This window comes from Coffea eugenioides, chromosome 10 (genome assembly GCF_003713205.1).
Source record: "Coffea eugenioides isolate CCC68of chromosome 10, Ceug_1.0, whole genome shotgun sequence".
NCBI classification, from domain to species: Eukaryota; Viridiplantae; Streptophyta; class Magnoliopsida; order Gentianales; family Rubiaceae; genus Coffea; species Coffea eugenioides.
In genome coordinates this window covers 29,866,189-29,887,191 of record NC_040044.1, presented here as the reverse complement: position 1 = coordinate 29,887,191, position 21,003 = coordinate 29,866,189, and the positions used below count along the sequence as shown (strand labels likewise).

Genomic DNA, 21,003 nt, shown 5'->3' with positions numbered 1-21,003 from the left:
GTGTTTAAAGCTTTAGGTGATCGACTGCCTTGTGAGTTGTGAGTTGTGACAGTTGAGGAGATGAGCCAAAGAATAAGAGATTGAGATTTGAGAGTCAAGGCTGAAGAGGAAGGAACGGCCGAACGAAGAAGAAGAAAGAACTGTGAAGGATGAATTCGACGGAAGCTTTTTCATTTTTCGTTTTTAGTTTTCCTCATTTCATCAGAATTCTCGAGCCAAAATTACTTATTCACCCTTGTTTACTAATTGGCAGGGAACTGCTTAAGACCGTAAATATTCTAGCTAACAAACCTAAAAGAGTAAATTGATATATAAACTAAAATACAATATATATGTGCTACCGAGCTCGAGCTACTCGACGAGCTCGAATTTCTTACTACTAAATACTTGAGATCGGCTCGTTTACTGTAGCAAGTAGATCGAGATTGACTCGAACTCGAATTTGCTCGAGATCGAGTCGAGTAGCTAATCAAGCTACTCGCGAGCTCGATTCAAGCTACTCGAATTCTCTGCACCCCTACTAGTATACTTACTACAAGATTACCAAATTTTCCTTATTTCATTAAAACACCAGGCATTAGCCAAATCAGCCCACAAAAATTTCAATTAGACTATTAACTTTTTTCAATTAGACTATTAAATCATCATTGATAGTAAATTTATTATTTTGAAAATATGATAATTAATTGTTCATTTCTAAATTTTCTTTTAAAGCTATAGTGAAATTTAGAGAAATTAATTCTGATTAAAAAAATTCTTTTGAACAATAAAACGTTTTTATTTTCCTTTTCCGAAAAAAACACTAAAAGTGAAAAATTTTCCCCCATGAGGGCTTTAGATGTACATTTATGAGCCTTGCAAGCTAGTTAAACATTTTATGAGCATGTGCTACAAAATGCTTTGTTTCAAGTGTGTTTGGATTGTAAATTATTTGAAATATTTTTACTGTAGTATTTTTGATGATGTGATGTATGTAAGATAAAAAAATAATTAAAAAAATAAAAAAATAATTAAAAATTATAATAATGATGTAAATAAATATATTATAATGATATAAATAAATAATTTCCTGTACAAACATATTTAATTGCAAGAGAGCCAACTGCCATCATCATAGCCATTATCATATAGAGATAGACGACAGATACCTACCGAAATCCGACAAATCAATCGGATGGTCTTTTATCTATCAATGCAATCTTCACGTCCTCACAAATTAGAACACATGATCATCCTGAGTGAGCCAACTTGGGTGCTTCTGTCTACTTTGGATTGACGTTGTAATTGTAATCAATCACGAGTTTGTCGTATATACATAATAATTCTGGGATCGTAAATGGGGTACTGTCGGTGTATGATCTACCGATCGGGGAGACAGTTAGATAAGTGGACGATAATCCAACACGTAATAAATGTCAAATCAGAAGTGTGGGAAGGGAAAGAGCGTGTTTCAACAGACAGGGCGCCTAAAAATGTCCTGGCCCACAGAAGAAAAAATCCAATACAGGATAAGGGGCTTTCAAATAAATTTGCAGGGACTGGTACACAACTAAATATAAGCATGCTGTGTCTAGGGACCAATATGTTACATTTAAGGATGGCAACAGTGGCGGGTTGGGGCGCTTCCTACATTCCCCACACCCCCCCTCCCGCGCTCCGCCCTACATTTTTTTGTAGGTCTCCCGTGTAACTAATAAAAATTTATTATATAATTTTATTATAGTTAAATGTTAGTAAATAATCGAATACTAAAATATCAATACATCATCAAATTATTATTTATTGTAATTTCACAATTGAAATTTATAAAAACAATCAAATAAAAGTTATTTGAATACAATCCAACATGGTGAAATAAATACAACTAAAACAGTCAAGTTTTCATTTTTGGCACAAATACAATCACTAATTCATTATTATGCTTGTGCTTTTTTTTGAGAAAAATGTTATTGTATTAAGTGTGATTAGAGATTTAGTATAAATGTATTAGTAAATTTAGTATAACTAATTAATAATTTTTATTAGTACATATATATATAATTATTAGTATAATTGATAATATTAATTATATTACATATACTAATATATATTATATAATACATATAATTAATAATACCATTATCATAAGTTTGTAATTAATTAAATTTTATATATTATATTTATTTTTTTAAAGCGGGTGGCAGGACTGGGGATGGGGCCGGGGTACATTCTTGCCTTCTTATTTCTGTTCTTTCACTATCTTACCCATCCCTTGTGTATGAATTTACACTTCCACTCAACAGGCCTTACAAATGTTTTATTTTTATTTTTTTACTTTCCTTAAGGTCACTCTGTTCTCTTATCAAGAGTCACCTGTTTTTGGTTTCGTTGATTGAGGCGGTTCTGTGTTCTGCATTTGTACAATGGTTGCAGAGTTCATCTGGTTTTTCCCACCGGAATTTTTACTGATTATCATCATGATTAGCAGTAATTGTGCATTTACTAAATTCTTTCTTCTATTCTATTGCTCATAAGCACTGTTCTTTACTTGCTTTTACTATTTTGAACCTTCCTTCTTCCTAATTTACTGGGTTGATTTTAACTTGCACTGCTGCTGTTATTGCTGGTTTGCTGGTAAGTATGTTGTCTTCGAGTTCACTTCACTCTGTCATTCTATAATTGTTAAATTATTTGAGAATATTGTCTTATTACCCTGTTATTTATTTTCTTTATTTACTTTTCTGCTCTCTCATGCACCGGTTCAGACATTTTAATTTTTTTCCCCTCCCTTCTAACTTTTACCACCGGTTCATATTCTCTTTCTACCTCTCTTTTTTTGTTCCCTTTTCTTATTACCTTTTACATGACTGTGGTTTCTTTATTATTTTTAAAATTTCAGGGGAGGACAATGAAACTATCAGAAACCTTTTGTTCTAAAATTATCCCCTTTTCTTTTTTATAAATTTTGGGTGAGATCTGCTCTAACCACCATTTCAAGTCAGGCTTTTGTATTTTTGTTCATTGCCCACCATCTTCCATCCCCCCCCCCCCCCAAAACCCAACAAATATCACCTGTTGTTATTAAGGAGTTAAGGGGAATTAGTTTCTCCGAGATAATTGCTGTAAACTGATTGCTATTTTATTCTATGTTATGCCTTTTATTATCCAAAAAAAAAAACACTAAAAGGTGGGGGCAAGTTCCGTACCCCCCCCGGGGCCCAACTATCCCCTGTTGTTAATTGTTATTGAGGAGTTAAAGGGATTTAGTTTCTTCAGGACAATTGCTGTAAACTGACTGTTATTTTATTCTATGTTATACCTTTAATTACCAAAAAAAAAAAACTAAAAGTGAGGGCATGTTCTGTGAGTCCACGGGTCGCTTACAGTAACACTTACCGTGACACTTGCAATTTATCTATCATTTCAGTTTTCGCATGATAGTTAATACGAACACATCACCTTCTTGGAGATAATGGTCCATCCACGGTGAACCAACTCGTGTGACTGCATCTACTCTGGATTCATGCACGAGCACAAAGGTGATAATCATCCACTTGGTTGCATCCCTTTCAGAATGATAGATACCAGAAGTTACGTTGTACATATATAATATTTTGGGATAATTTTAGAAACCTCCCTTGAGGTATATAAAATTTCACTTAGCTAGTTTGACAAAACTAAATATTCCTATCAAAGGTCACAAATTGATAACATTACTCTTACTCTTAATAACTATTTAATCAAAAAATAAGATAGAATTTTAAACCAAAATATGTAGATTAAAAAAAATAAATTGATATCTAATAATGGTCCATTTTTCTCTATATGAAGGTAATTGTGGAACAGCAAAGAACGTGGATAAATTAAATCTAATCAAAGTTAACCACTTGGAAGGATTTTGGTAAGTAATTGACACTTTGAAAAATTTCGTGGACAGTTATATTTTAGGAAGTCAAGAAATTTTTTAGGAAATATATTTTAATACATGATGTAGTTTAAGCTATATTATAAACTAAAATAATCTCTTCATAAGTGTGACTTTTTCAAGGCGTAAATTTTTCAATACAACAAAAATAAATAGTTCTGATATTAAGAGAAACCTTAGGGGATATTAAGAATTTACACCATATAAAAAATTTCTAGGTGATATTAAGAGAAACCTCATCGAGGTTTCTGATATTATCCCTTTAAATTTTATAAATTAGTGGGGGAAAGATTAACCTCTTCATGCCAGTAATGAAGGCCCAGGAAAAAAAAACTTAATTGGAAGTAAGTGAACCCCATAAAAATGTGGATGGAAAATATAAAAAAAAGTTTGTCGATGATGACAATTATCTTTACCTTTCTTCCATGTCAGGATAGACCTATTGTATTCCCTGACTAGAGCTTGTCTAATCTAGTGAAAGAGCCTGAATACAGATGAAGGCAATCAAGGACAAAGCAATCAAGATCATTTGAAAGTTGTTCTATTTCAAATGAACAAGATGCTTTCTTTCTTTCTTTTTTTTTATGTCAAACTATGAAGTACCACCCACTTTTTCTATACAGCGACCTACCCGTAAGAAGTCTTTTGTAGTGTTGTAACAAATCCAGGTCTTATGATAAGTTCCATAATTTTTCATATGGAAAGCAGTACAAGCTGTCAAGATTACAGAGTCATACATTATTCACTGGAGAGATAGAGCATACATGGCTCCTTATTGTGCTTACTTTTTTCTTTTTTTTTTTTGATCAACCTTATTGTGCTTACTTAAAACTGAAATTAAGCAGAGGTAACGGACTTGAGAATATCTACATTTTTCTTAATGAACACCACCAGGAAAGGCTGATCACTTAAAGCCAGACGCCTGGTTCCATCGTCATCATAATAGATGCCAACATCTTTGCAAATCGCTTCAGAACTGGAGTCACAAACTGCGGGACAGTAACCAAGCTTGTAACCTAGACCACCGATGGCTTCAATCTTAAACCAATTGGCCTCGGTCTCACATCCCGAGTTCCCTTCAACTCCGTCAGTCAGTACAAAGTGTTGTTCGAGTGCCTCGTTGAAATGAACCTTCCACACATTTGATCCACGACAAAAATTAATAATTGGTGGTTCAGAGAACTTGATGTTTAAATCAGTGGAAACACGAACCACGCCTTCTTCCGGGTTCACCGGTGTAAAAGTTACTGGATGGCCTCGATTGAGATCTGACGGCGCCTGAACAACTGCCAGAGGGCAAATTTCATTGCCTGGGCCCTTGCCGTAAGTTACACCGCCGCCACCGGCACCCCAGATGAGGGACACGACGTGGTACTCGACACCAGGACGGATTTCCTCCCCGTTGATGTCGAGCACTGGATTGGGCTCTTCAGCAGCGAAAGAAAGGAAAGAGTTGAAGAGAAGAAATGAAAGAAAGAGAAGTAATGTCTTCATTGTGAGCTGCAACGTGTGTATGAAGTCTAGGAAGTATCGAGTGCAATTGTGCTGATGTCGAGCTATGTTACTCGCCTTATATAAGCTAAATGAATTCAGAGGTGATGATAAGTTTATGAGCACGTGCTCATTTTCAAATGTTATCTAATTGCAAGAGGGCCAGCTGCATTATGATATAGGGTCAGGTGGTAGATTTTCAGTGGAATCGAAACAAGTGGACCAGCTGCATTATGATATGATATAGTTCATATCATACTTACCATCCACAACTTTAGTCACCCTTTGGGCCGTAGATAGGAGGTTAAATCCTCACCTGCCAGTGAAAAAAAATTTTAGGAGATGTAAGATCATTTTTAAATTTAATTAGATTTATATATTTGCCTAACTCCTTATACAATCTTTTAACCTCCTCATTTTCATAGAATAGAATAAATTAATTTATAAAAATATTTTCATTACGATAAATAAAAACCTTACATCCACAACAAATTCAAATACACGATCAACTAAGAGAAAACGGTTCCCTGAGCAAAAACTTGGTAAACCGATCAGTGTACTCCTCTCAGACCACTGTGCTTCCTTTAGGCTCTGGACGCCACCATCCATGCCTACCCGAGTCATTCCAGCCCTTCCTTAATTACTCCCTCCCACAAAATCACTGCTCCCTTCCTACCCCAATCATCATCACATGATCACCATATTATATATCCATACGTTTTCATTACTTCCTCTATCTTCCCTCCCCAATTGTGCTTCCACCGACACATACTTAATATTCTTGACTACCCTCCTTGCCTACCCCAATGATCCCCATCCCTTCCATTAAGTCACTGCTTCCTTCCTAAACATGAATAAACACAGCAAAGCTAGATAATAAAACACACTTAAAACACTCAAAATATGCACTTATCAGCAATATATTTTCTAACTTTAAATCTCAATTTAGCGATATGTATTGAGCACTATTTCAATTTTCTATGATATGAAAAATTAAGTTCAATATTTAATACGAATTTTTGGAGTAAGTTAAAAAACCTGGTGAGCTGCTGCCTTATATCATCAATGACATTAAATTTATTATTTTGTAAAAATGATAATTAAATGTTCACTTCTAAATTTTCTTCTAAGGTTGTTCTGGAATTTAGAGAAATTAATTCTGCGTCAAAAAATATTCTTTTGAACAAAAAAAACTTTTATTATCTTTCTCTAAGAAAAGAAAATCTAAGTGGAAAAAATTTACCCATGAGATCTTTAGATGTACAATTATGAGCCAAAGGTTAAACATTTATGAGCCTCACCTCACAAGCTCAATAAATGTTTATGAGCATGTGCTTACTTTCAAATGTTATTTAATTGCAAGGGGCCAGCTGCATTATCACTAAATAGTTCGTACCAACAAGTTTTTTTTTTTTTAAAATTTTTTTTATCTCTGTACTCTACTCAGCTCCCTTATCAACTCCAAATCCTGCCTCCTACCCTCCATCCCACAAAATCACTGCTCCCTTCTTACCTCAATCATCATCACCATATTATATACCCACACATTTTCATTACTTTATCTTCCCTCCCAAAAAATTGTGACCGTTCCCTTCCTCTTCTATGCTTCCACCAACACCTACACCTGACTACCGTCCTTGCTTACCCCAATCATAACCATCCCTTACCCAACACCTTCCTCCCCTAAAGTCCCCTAAAATAAAATTAAACAACTATTGCATTGAATCTAAACTAATCTACATAAAGAAAATTCCTAATTGATGCTAATAGACTAATTAACATATTTACAATAACAATAATTGATGCCCAATACACCTCTCATGCAACTTACAGAAACTCTAAAGAAACAAACAACCTCACTTAGTGGATAAATTCCATTATTCTTCTAAAGTTATATGACTATTACGAAGGACAATACGCTCTAAAGTTATATGAATACAATCAATTAACATATCTAGTCTATCGGAGAATGTCAATCTTTCCAATTGATTTCAATTGCTGATGTGGTGCCTCCTTATTGGTCAATAAGTGATAGTCTTCCAATTGATTGTAGTTTGATCACATGGTCTTGTGATTCATACAATAAATCGTGCTAACAAAAAATTAGCCTGCCTTTTTTTTTCTCTTCTTGTCCAGCAAAATCACGTTTAACTACCAATCTTTCTTGATTAATTAATCATTATTAATAGCTCATTAATAATGCCGTGTTTTTTGACGGTTAATTAAATATACGTTCCGCCTTTTATTGCCTAACGGATCACACCTAATTACCAATTATTTACAATTATTGACACTCTCGTTTGGTTGCCAAATGAATCATAATTAATTATCTTTTTTTTAATTGCATGTGTTATACTCCAACTGTGACAAAATTGGCTCCTTGTTTTTTTTTTCCGTAAAAACAACCTTGCAAATCACGTTTCCCTTTATTATTATTATTTTTTGGGAATGAAAGGGGAAGTATGACGCCCCCACTTCTCCCAAGGGCGAACCCGAGGGTATCGGTGGGACGCCTGCCTAACTCGCGCCAGGACTCAAAACACAAATCTAATAAAACTAAAGAAACCAAAAGAGCACTATTCACAATATACAATCCCCAAAAGATTTCTATTTACATCCTCAAACGTAGATATCCAGATCACTACATTATCGCATGATAGTAATCAAAATTAGAAAGTAGACCCAAAGAAGGGTTTTAATACAGGTCACCAAAACAAACAAAAATATCTTAGTTGTTCAACTATTACAAACCAAACCTAACTATACTAGTGATGGTGCCAAAATTTCCCCCGCATTGGCCCCTGTTAAGGAGAACAAAAGAAAAGGGGGTAAGCTATAAGCTTAGTGACTAACCAGGGGTAAAAATGTAATTTTTACATGCCAACATTTGCACAGTGAGAGCAAAGCAAAAGCAGAAAAGTAACACCACATGGTAAGGATACGGGTGGCTCCAAAGCCAACTCATTTGTCGAGATTGATTACTGGTTGACCCTTGAGATCCTGAGCCACACAGCTCACTTCTCTTAAAGGACCCCACATAGAGAGACCATAAGCCTCAGCTCAAGTCACGAGCAATAAATGCTCTAAAATATTTTTCAAGCAATAAATGCTTTAAAATCGTGGTTCAAGCAATAAATGCTCTGATTCAAGCAATAAATGCTCCCAAATTGCGTCACAAGCAATAATTGCTCCGCAAATGTTTCACAAGCAATAAATGCTCCATAACAAATCACAAAATCATATTTCACAGGTATCAATAGCAACTAATGGGGTTTAAGTCGAGTGCAATAAAGTACACCCTCGCCTAAGTGCCCATTTTTCATAGTAATCTCATCTTAACATTGAGTTACACAGAAACCCTGATTACTCACCTAAAGAGCAAGTATAACGAGAGAAAATACGGAAATGAATTCAAGTCGTCAGCTAGTGGGCCCCACCGGCTCCGTCTAGCCCGTCACCGCCTGTAGCAGAAGGTTGAGCCGTATTATCACACAGACAACTACTAATGTGCATAAATTAAGCAAAACGACAAAATTGGCACATGCATGTGCGGAATCGGCAAATGGAAATGGAAACGGCCGGCAAACTAAAATGGGCATAGATACTGTCCCAAACTGTTTTGACCATAGGTTGGGCTAAGAATGTCGGATTAAAGTGTATGAGATACCGTTTCGAAGCTAAAAGAAAAGGCTACAACTTTCATGAAGACACCTAAATCTGGATCTGAATGGAAGTAGGTCGAAATTATGGAAAACAGTACCAGAAGTTTGCACTTTAGGGTGACAGACAGGGTCTGTTTGCCGGACCATAACTCACAGCTCGCAAATTCAAATCAAGAAATTCTAAAGGCATTGGAGAGTTAAGACATAAGGCTAAAACTTTCATGTTTTGGCCAAGACCTGGATCAACTCAGAACAGAACGAAAAATGAGTGTCAAATTACCTGTCAGAATTGTCCAGTGTTCAAGGCAGTTCTGACTCACGATCTTTTTTTGGCTATAACGGGAGCTACGAAGCTCGGATTTGGAAGCACTTTATACCGTTTTGAATCTGAAACAAATCTCTACATTTCTTATGAAGACACCAACACCCAATTCCATCGTTATCCATGCGAACTGAGCATGGTCAGAAGCTAATTTACGAAATGTAACCAAACCAGAATTTGAAAGCTGAGTGAGGGTTTTGGCTATAACTCAGCCTACACACCTCCGTTTGACCTGAACTTTTGCAGGAATAACAAGGACTTAAGAAGCTACAACTTTCATGTTTTGGGCAAACCCTGAATCCATACGTGGCACATAGAAAAATGGAGCCAAAGTTCCGTTTCTGGGCTGCCCTATTTCCAGATTGAACGGTTCGGCGTGCCGCGTGCCGCAATTCGTTTCTACCATTCTCATGCAAGTTTTCCAAGCAATTCATACCAAATAAACACACATAAATCACCTCCTATTTTCTCTACTAGTGAACCGAAATTCCTTTCCTAATTTAATCCCAAGACTTACCCAATACTAACCATAATCTAGGTGCTAATCCTACTAACTTTACTAGTTCACCACCTAATCAATCAAACTCTAATCACTTAAACCCTAACCCAACCAAACTAACTTCCCTTTGAATTAGGGTTTCATGACTAATCTGGAATTTGCTACTTACCAACCATACAAGTGAAATTAATACATCAAAGATGCCATTAACAAGCCAAAATCCAATCAAACCAACTCTAGGAATCATGAATCAAGAAACCCTACCTTTTCCTCCTAGCCTTTACCAAAATCAGTAATATAGCCATCAAAATAAACCATAAAACTACTCCATAATCATCATACAACCCATAAAAATGCATAATCACAACAAAAGCATCACTTCCATAGCTTCAAGATTAAAACCCCAAAATTTAACTTCCAAGTAAGATGATATACCTTCAAATAAGCTTTGTAATGATCAAACCACAACAATCAAGTGTTGTTGTTCTTAAGCTCCAAGCAAGAAATGGAAATTGAAAAATTTGAAGAAAATCTCTCCCCTCTCTTGCTCTCTCTCTCTCTCGGCCTTCCCTCTCTCTCTTTCTTTTTTTTTTTTTTTTTATTAGCTCTTTTTAAAATAGTAGTTGTAATATTTTCCCCAACCAATCAATAAAAGATTTTTTTGCTTCCTAGCCTTACACTTCCTTTTTTTTTCTTACTCTCTTGCCCACAAATTTTTAAACTCTTTCAATTAACTCCATAGGATACAACTTATTCTAATCTAAAATACTTTGTCACACTTAATCATTTCACTAATCACCTTATTATCTTAATCACCCATCCTTAATTATTCCTTATTCCACATAAAAGCAACTAAACCACAACTTTTTACATTAGCTAGATTAAGGGTTTTAAACCCAACTTAAGGTTGTTCAATTAGCAAAACACTAGGGAATTTACTAGTGTAAGACTTTTTAGCTTTCTAATCCTACTTAACCTTTATAAAAGAAATCGAATCCGGTATCTACTCATACGAAAACATACATTAGCATGCATAATATTTACTACCACATAAACTTATGATTAATACGTAAACTAGGGTTTTGTGTAAAAATATCAAAGGTGTAAATCCATTAGGGTTTTAATAAAATTCCAAATTAAGGTTTTTCGATTCTAAAAAGCAAAATCACATGTAAAGAATTACCATCATCCTTAAAATCAAATTTCATAGCAAAATTTAGCACTAATATTCCTTATTCAAAATTAAGGACGAATCGGGATCTCACAGGAAGACATTTAACAATTGTTATCAAATTCTTCTAATTATCTTTATTTACTATCTTATTAATTTTGTGCAAACAATTGATAATGTGGTGCCCTTCCAGTTGTGTTAATAACGTGTTAACAGCTAACGTTTAGTTACAAATTTTTAAAGTTTTCTCATTTAACTATTAATAACTAATTAACAACACACCACGTTCAGTTATCATTTCCCACTCTTAATTGTTGATTAATCAATTCATATTTTTGCTATTTTATTGCCTCAAAAGTGATATCTAATCATCAGGTTTTTGCAATTATTACCACTTTCTTTTGTTTGCTATATAAATAACAATTACTTATCATCTTTTCTTTTCAATCACTCGTGTAATTCTCCGATTGTGAAAGAAATTCCTCCTTTAAAAAAATATGGTGAATTATTTTTTTTAAAAAAGGTTTTTTTCCCACGGAATGAGTGGGGAAAAGATTTAATTATTATTAACAATTTTGTGTAGCTTCTTTTCAATCGCCGGCCCAAAGATGCCAGCAATTTTACCATAACAGGATTCGAACATGGAACCTTACCATAAAGACGGACTTACCAATCCCGACCGAGCTACCTGTGAGGGGCCCTTTTTTTTTAAAAAAAAAGAATACCTTTTTATTTTTCAGTGTAAGTAGGAAGATTCGAATCTGAAACCTTTCGTTTACACTCCCTCCCCCCTTACCACCTAACCCAACCCTCTCCCCGTACCTTCTTATTACTAACTGATAACTATTTTTGTTAGTAAATATTTTGTTCTTTCAATTGAAATATATACATGTTTTCTCAATTCCTTAATACACTGCATTCTCAGACATCACTTGTCCTCCTTTGCAGACAAGTGGTTGTACCTTACCGGAATGATGGATGTTTTATTTCACTATATTACCCATCCCTTGTGTGTGAATTTACACTTCCACTCAACAGGCCTTACAAATTTTTTTTTTTTACTTTCCTCAAGGTCACTCTGCACTCTTATCAAGAGTCACCTGTTTTTGCTTTCGTTGATTGAGGTGGTTCTGTGTTTTGCATTTGTACAATGGTTGCAGAGTTCAGCTGGTTTTTCACACCGGATTTTTAACTGATTATCATCATGATTAGCGGTAATTGTGCATCTACTATATTCTTTCTTCTATTCTATTGCTCTTGTTCCTTCGCTAGACAGAAAGCAAAACCTCATAAGCACTGTTCTTTACTTGCTTTTGCTATTTTGAACCTTCCTTCTTCCTAATTTACTGGGTTGATTTTAACTTGCACTGCTGCTGTTATTGCTGGTGAGTATGTTGTCTTCGAGTTCACTTCACTTTGTCATTCTATAATTGTTAAGTTATTTGAGAATATTGTCTTATTGCCCTGTTATTTATTTTTTTTATTTACTTTTCTGCTCTCTCCTGCACCGGTTCAGACATTTTAATTTTTTTCCCTCCCTTATAAACTTTTACCACCGGTTCATATTCTCTTTCTACCTCTCTTTTTTTGTCCCCTTTTTTTTTATTGCCTTTTACATGATTGTGGTTTCTTTGTTATTTTTAAAATTTCAAGGGAGGATAGTGAAACTATCAGAAACCTCAGATTTTTGTTCTAAAATTATCCCCTTTTCTTTTTTTATAAATTTTGTGTGAGATCTGCTCTAACAACCATTTCAAGTCAGGCTTTTGTATTTTTGTTCATTGCCCACCATCTTCCCCCCTTGGCCTCCCTCCCCCCCAACCAAAACAAACCCAACAAACATCCCCTGTTGTAATTGAGGAGTCAAGGGGAATTAGTTTCTCCGGGACAATTGCTGTAAACTGATTGCTATTTTATTCTATGTTATGTCTTTTATTACCCAAAAAAAAAAAACACTAAAAGGTGGGGGCAAGTTCCGTACCCCCCCCGGGGCCCAACTATCCCCTGTTGTTAATTGTTATTGAGGAGTTAAAGGGATTTAGTTTCTTCAGGACAATTGCTGTAAACTGACTGTTATTTTATTCTATGTTATACCTTTAATTACCAAAAAAAAAAAAAAAAACTACGAGTGAGGGCATATTCTGTGAGTCCACAGGTCGATTACAGTGACACTTACCGTAACACTTGCAAATTATCTATCATTTCAGTCTTCACATCGACAGCTGATACGAACACATCACCTTTTTGGAGATAATGGTCCATCCACGGTGAGCCAACTCGTGTGACTGCATCTACTCTGGCTTCATGCACGAGCACAAAGGTGATAATCATCCACTTGGTTGCATCCTTTCAGAACGATAGATACCAGAAGTTACGTTGTACATATATAATATTTTGGGATAATTTCAGAAACCTCCCTTGAGGTATATAAAATTTCACCTACCTTCTTTATCAGTTTGACAAAACTAAATATTTCTATCAAAGGTCACAAATTCATAACATTACTCTTACTCTTAATAACTATTTAATCAAAAAAATAAGATAAAATTTTAAACCAAAATATGTAGATTAAAAAAATAAATTGATATCTAATAATGGTCCATATTTCTCTATATCAAGATCATAGTGGAACAACAAAGAACGTAGATAAATTAAATCTAATTAAAGCCAACCACTTGGAAAGATTTTGGTAAGTAATTGACACTTTGAAAAATTTTGTGGACAGTTATATTTTAGGAAGTCAAGAAATTTTTTAGGAAATATATTTTAATACATGATGTAGTGTAAGTTATATTGTAAACTAAAATAATCTCTTCATACATGTGACTTTTTCAAGGCGTAAATTTTTCAATACAACAAAAATAAATAGTTCTGATATTAAGAGAAACCTTAGGGGATATTAAGAATTTACACCATATAAAAAATTTCAAGGTGATATTAAGAGAAACCTCATGGAGGCTTCTGATATTATCCCTTTAAATTTTATAAATAAGTGGGGGAAGGATTAACCTCTTCATGCCAGTAATGAAGGCCCAGGAAAAAAAAAACTTAATTGGAAGTAAGTGAACCCCATAAAAATGTGGATAGAAAATATAAAAAAAAAAGATTGTCGATGATGACAATTATTTTTACCTTTCTTCCATGTCAGGATAGACCTATTGTATTCCCTGACTAGAGCTTGTCTAATCTAGTGAAAGAGCCTGAATACAGATGAAGGCAATCAAGGGCAAAGCAATCAAGATCATTTGAAAGTTGTTCTACTTTTGCTTTCTTTTTTTTTTTTGTCAAACTATGAAGTACCACCCACTTTTTCTATACAGCGACATACGCATAAGAAGTCTTTTGTAGTATTGTAAATCCAGACCTCCACCATAAAGAAATCAAGAATTGCCACCCCTCCTTTCTAGTACCTCAACCGGGAGTTAGTATATTTCTTGCGGATTTAGGGAATTCTTTTCTTTTGCTCATATTCCCTCTCAAATGGATTTGATAGGAGGAGTTTCTACTTCTTACCTATTCACTTTTACTTGAATCGTTTCATTCAAAATCGTATAACAACTCTGCTCGATATGCCACTCATGCACATGGTTCAAAGACTTGGCCGAATAGTCACTGGAATGGGGCTTCCCGATCCGATACCAAGACGAAATAACTTCGAGATAATGAATTACCGAAAACTCAATCGAGATGTCTTCGAGACGGATAGAAACGGCCAAGTCGTTCTTAATCGTCCCGAGTCATCTCGAGTCAGCTTAAATTTTTATTATTTTTGCTAATTTTTTAATTTTTTTTATCATATATTTTTACAATTTTTAGAATATTAAAGATTTCAAAAATTTGCGTCTCGTCGAGACCGTGACAGATATGCCGAGACTGATGTGGAACGGTCTAAACCGCGACCGTAACCACGACCACGACTGTGAACCATGCTCATGCACCTCACAGAAAATGTAAAGAAACAAACAACCTTATGATAAGTTCCATAATTGTTCATATGGAAAGCAGTACAAGCTTTCAATATTACAGAGTCATACATTATTCACTGGAGAGATAGAGCATACATGGCTCCTTATTGTTCTTACTTAAAACTGAAATTAAGTAGAGGTAACAGACTTGAGAATATCTTCATTTTTCTTTATGAACACCACCAGGAAAGGCGGATCACTTAAAGCCAGACGCCTGGTTCCATCGTCACCATAATAGATGCCAACATCTTTGCAAATCACTTCAGAACTGATGTCACAAACTGCGGGACAGAAAACAAGCTTGTAACCTAGACTACCGGTGGCTTCAATCTTAAACCAATTGGCCTCGGTCTCACATCCCGAGTTCCATTCAACTCCGTCAGTCAGTACAAAGTATTGTTCAAGTCCTTTGTCGAAATGAACCTTCCACACATTTGATCCACGACAAACATTAATAATTGGTGGTTTAGAGAACTTGATGTTTAAATCAGTGGAAACACGAACCACGCTGTCTTCCGGGTTCACCGGTGTAAAGGTTACTGGATGGCCTTGGTCGAGATATAACGCGGCCTGAACAACTGCCAGAGGGCAAATTTCATTGCCTGGGCCCTTGCATAAGTTACACCGCCGCCACCGGCACCCGAGAAAACGGACACGACGTAGTACTCGACCCCAGGACGGACTTCCTCCCCGCTAATGTCGAGCACTTGATTACGCTCTTCAGCAGCAAAAGAAAGGAAAGAGTTGAAGAGTAGAAATGAAAGGAAGAGAAGTGATTTCTTCATTGTGAGCTGCAAGGTGTGTACGAAGTCTAGGAAGTATTCAGTGCAATTGTGCTGATGTCGAGCTACGTTATCGCTTTATTTAGCGGAATGAATTCAGAGGTGACGATAAATTTTTGTTTCGAACTACTGTTGCGGTGTGCTCCACCGTTACACGAATGATTGTACTGTTCAATTGCTTGTGTAACTGCATTTTTTCATGACTTTCAAAACCGTTAGTGTCCATTCGATTCGATGAAATATGGTTTATGAAGAAATTTTATGGAAAATGCTTTACATGGAGAAGATTTATTCTTGACGTCTTCTTGTGCTTGGTGTCATTAAATATTTTTAAAATTGATCTCAAAAATTGTGCTTCGAAGGGAAAATTTTGTGAATGGTAAAAGGAAGTTTTGAAATTCAGGAGTAGGGTATAACTTTTTTTAAAAAAATTATAAATGGGGAATTGGTAAGTATTCATTCAATCAAATATATACTACACTGAACTACAAGATTACCAAATTATCCTTATGTCATTAAAACACTAGCTATTGGCCAAATCTGCCTAGACTATTAGGTTTTTTTTCAATTAGATTTTGTATATTTTATGTAGGGAAAATGACCTGTTTCATCCCTTACATTTCACAAAAATATTCTTTTCGTCCCTCACTTTTAAAACGAAGCAATTTGGTCCCTGACATTTAAAAATTAAACCTATTACATCCCTGAATCTAATTATCAATCTAAATCAAACCATCCAATAACCCAGTGATAAATTTCGGAGATAGAATTGATAGATCATTCCGTCAACTCCATCATATTCACATGACATTTATTGAACCAAAAAAAATAAAAAGTATAAGATCATAAAAGGTCATTCTTTGTCTTGAAATAATAGAATTTTTTTTTTGGTAAATCTTTTCATGTACCGTTAGTATATACGCTTGCGAGTTTAGATGTATATCACAAATACAAAATGTGGCGTTTAAATTTAAATTGAAATGATGTGGCAGGTACATAAACCCATCAGTGTATACAATGACATTGTAAGAAAGATTAATTCTTCTTTTAGATGTTATAATTTTTTATTTTTTATTTTTGGGTTCATTAAACTTCACGTGAATATCAAGTTGAGTTAGTCAAGTGATCTACAAATTATACCCCCAAAATTTGTAATTAAGTTGATAGATGGTTTGATTCAGATTAATAATTGGGTTCAAGGATGTAATAGGTTTAATTTTTAAATGTCAGGGACCAAATTGCTTCGTTTTAAAAGTGAGGGACGAAAAGAATATTTTTGTGAAATGTGAAGGATGAAACCGGTCATTTTCCCTTTTATGTAAAATTGCCGAATAACTATTAGTTTGGAAAGTTAAATACATCTTGTGCTTCAGTGATTTCTTTGCTGATTACATCCCTTCAGGTTAATCACAATGCCTATAACTAACTTGCCTAATGTTTGATAGAATACCGCTTAAGTTTGCTTCCTATTTATAAGCTTGATCAGTAAACTATTAGTAGTTGCTTGCTATTTGAACAAGTCCTACAGTAGCTGAAATATAATCTGGTTTGCCGTTTATGTATAACTTATCACATAATGTACTTGAAAGTAGTCTCTTTTGGATTGGAAACCAAATGTGTTCACAAGCTGTAAATTCATTCTATATATAGATGTGCCTTTATGAAGGAAAAGAATTCCCGCACAAGTTCTTTGCATTGATTTCCAATTCCTTTAACTATTTAACTTTTAAATACAAAAATCATGTAAATATCTATTGAACTAAACTTAAAAACTATATTACAAATGCATTGTTAATCGCATTGTTTTTCAATTTCTTTGCTTATATTTATCCGATCATATTATACATATAAATACATCATGTACTTTCCAATTACTAGATAAACAAACATTACAAAAGTTATTAACCTGAAAAAATCTTGAAAAAAATAATAATAATTTGTTAATGCACACAATTAACTAGACTCATTTTATAAATATTGCAATTCACTATCAAATTACATTCCATTCCTCTGCCAACTCTAAAATCTCAAGACTGCACAATTTGATTAAAACATAATTAGAGTTTCAAAAACCCCAAAAAATTCCATGTTCCACAGCCTCCACATTTTGAAAATGAAAAGGCAAAATTATAGCATACAAATTAGAAGCAAACAATTAATCAACAAATCTAAATTTAATAAAATTTCTACTAAATTTTATCTATGATATCCACTTCAATTACCTATAAAATAAAGCAAAAAATTTTAAATAGCAAGAAGAAGTATAAGAATTCTTCACAGTACTCAATATACACACAATATGTATAGATTTAAAAATGACACTTAACTTAGGGATACTTTTTGAAAATTTCCTACTCTTAAACACTTTAAATTGGGCACTGATTGTGCGCAGCATAGCAAAGACTTACTAGTATATATATATATATATAATTATATATATATATATAGAATTGTGGCTTAATGTAGATCACTTGGTCTATTCGTGAACTTGTAGACCAGGTCTATTTTTTTTTTTATATGAGTAGAAACTCTATCGAAAATGGTCAATGAAAACCCTCACATATTATGACAATTTTTGTGGGAGATAAGATTCGAACCCTTGACCTCCTTCATCAACAAGCCTTAGAAGGCTTGGGGTGACCTACTCAAGTTTTTACGTTGTTGATTTATTCACGTGGCTTATCAATCTTCGTCTTAAAATCATTGTTTTAAAAACCGGACCGTTAATTGAACCGGTGAAGTGAAAGGGTCGAGATTCAACCGGTCGGACCAGTTCAACCCCGATTCAATGAATTTTTTAAAAAATAATTTATATAAATATATATATTCACAAAATAAGACATGTAATGGACTAATTTAATAGTTTATATGATGAAAAGTTTACTATTTTTTAGTAACTTGGATTTTTAAAAATAAATTTTTTAAATTATAAGTTAAAACAAATAAATTTCATCTCAATTTCAATTATATCTAAATCCAACCCAAAAATATCACAATATTTTGAAATTATACAAAATTCACGTCTATGAGAATTTAGACATTGTGAACTTAAATTTTAATTTACATTTTGGGATTTAGAGATTGCAATTTAAAAAAGGAAGTTTGGAATTCGAAGGAAGTCAAGAAAATCGAAAATAGAAATGTAAACTTGATAAGAAACAAAAAATAAGATAAAAGTGAGTGGTTGTGGCATTAAATAATTGGGGTTAAAGAAAATTAATTCTTTTTTAACTTTTTTCAATTTAATGGACAAAAACAAAATTAAAAGATGGAAGAAAACATCAATAAATTAAAAATAAAGAGGTTTGATTAAAAAAGGAGTGATAAAAGAAAAGAGAATAGAGAGAGAGAGAGAGAGAGAGAGAGAGAGAGAGAAAAGTTGAAGATTAAAAAGAATGAGTCATGAGAGAATGGGATTTTGTAAGAAAAATGGAAAAAAGAAATATGAGTGTTTGTTTTATATAAATAAGTCATCCAAAAAAATAATAAGATGTGATAGTGCAACGGTTAATACATTGGTCTTTTATTACAAAGGTCTTGAGTTCGAATCTTGATAGTTGCATTTTGCAAAACTTTAAAAAAAAGGGGAAGAAGTTGAAAATCGGAAAATCGTCGGTTCAATCCAGTTCTGCGGTTTTCACGGTTCAATCGGGTTTTGACCTGTTTTCTGACAAAGTCAACTGTGGCATAGAACCGGACCGGTGCCATGGCCGGTTCACGGTTCAACCGGTCGAACCGACGATCCGGTCCGATTTTCAAAAACATTGCTTAAAATAGGTCAATTCACGTGGCTTTTCAATCTTTGTCTTAAAGTAGATCAATTGGTCCATTGGTGGGCCTCTACACTGGGTTTACTCAAATTTTTTGCGTTGTTTATTTATTCACGTGGCTCGTCAATCTGTCTTAAAGTGGATGCAACAGAAATATTATTTGAAAAAAAAAATAGCAATCTAAACACACACAATCAATGGGGAATCGGTAAGTATTCATTCAATCAAATATATTTGGTAAGTATTCATGCAATCAAATATATACTATACTTACTACAAGATTACCAAATTATCCTTATTTCATTAAAACACCAGGCATTAGCCAAATCAGCCCACAAAAATTTCAATTAGACTATTAACTTTTTTCAATTAGATGTTGTATATTGTTGTGTAAAATTGCGAAACAACTATTAGTTTGGACAGTAAAGTAGATCTCGTGCTTTAGTGATTTCTTTTGGTTATTATTGTACTTACAATACATTTTCTAACTTTTACTCGCAAATTAGCGATATGTATTGAGCGACATTTCAATTTTCTATCATATGAAAAATTAAAGTTCAGCATTTAGAATGAACTTTCAGAGTAAGTTAGAAAACCTGATAAACTACTGTTTCAAATCATCATTGATAGTAAATTTATTATTTTGAAAATATGATAATTAATTGTTCATTTCTAAATTTTCTTTTAAAGCTATAGTGAAATTTAGAGAAATTAATTCTGATTAAAAAAATTCTTTTGAACAATAAAACGTTTTTACTTTCCTTTTCTGAAAAAAACACTAAAAGTGAAAAAATTTCCCCCATGAGGGCTTTAGATGTACATTTATGAGCCTTGCAAGCTAGTTAAACATTTTATGAGCATGTGCTACAAAATGCTTGTTTCAAGTGTATTTGGATTGTAAATTATTTGAAATATTTTTACTGTAACACTTTTTGTGTTGTGATGTACGTGAGATAAAAAAATAATTAAAAAGATAAAATTATAATTAAAAATTATAATAATAATATAAATAAATATATTTGAATAAATAATCTCCTGTGCAAACATATTTAATTGCAAGAGGGATTGCAAGAGGGCCAACTGCCATCATCATAGGCATTATCATATAGAGATAGACGACAGATATCTACCGAAATCCGACAAATCAATCGGATGGTTTTTTATCTATCAATGCAATCTTCACGTCCTCACTCCTCACAAATTAAAACACATGATGATTTTTTTTTTTTTTTTGACGAAAGTTAGATATATAAACCTAATCCCAGAAGAAACCTCAAAAGCCGGTAACTTTTGAGGTCCTCCCAGGGACTTATAAATCCAACTCCAAATCCCCCCAAGAACCGATGTGGGATGGCAACCCCACAAGGGCAAGCCAGTAGGTCCGCTGCTACTAAGAAGTGACGACCCCCACAAAACCCAGTATAACTACCCTTGCAG

The 21,003-nt window shown here is 33.9% G+C and overlaps 1 protein-coding gene and 1 pseudogene across 1 annotated transcript; both read right to left on the bottom strand.

Moving 5' to 3' along the window:
• Positions 1-4,320: 4,320 nt before the first annotated feature.
• LOC113749100 (21 kDa seed protein-like) lies at positions 4,321-5,423 on the bottom strand. The gene is made up of 2 exons (XM_027292755.1): positions 4,716-5,423; positions 4,321-4,675 (listed from the first exon to the last, which is right to left on the bottom strand). Exon 1 carries the CDS (start codon positions 5,396-5,398, stop codon positions 4,742-4,744), a length of 657 nt encoding a protein of 218 aa, XP_027148556.1. The 5' UTR covers positions 5,399-5,423; the 3' UTR covers positions 4,321-4,675; positions 4,716-4,741.
• A 9,635-nt stretch (positions 5,424-15,058) lies between these two features.
• Positions 15,059-15,858, bottom strand: LOC113749099 (annotated as a pseudogene).
• Between the last annotated feature and the right edge of the window lie 5,145 nt (positions 15,859-21,003).

Excerpts from the sequence above, each read along its gene's own strand:
- LOC113749100 (XM_027292755.1), bottom strand. The coding sequence starts at position 5,398 with ATGAAGACATTACTTCTCTTTCTTTCATTTCTTCTCTTCAACTCTTTC.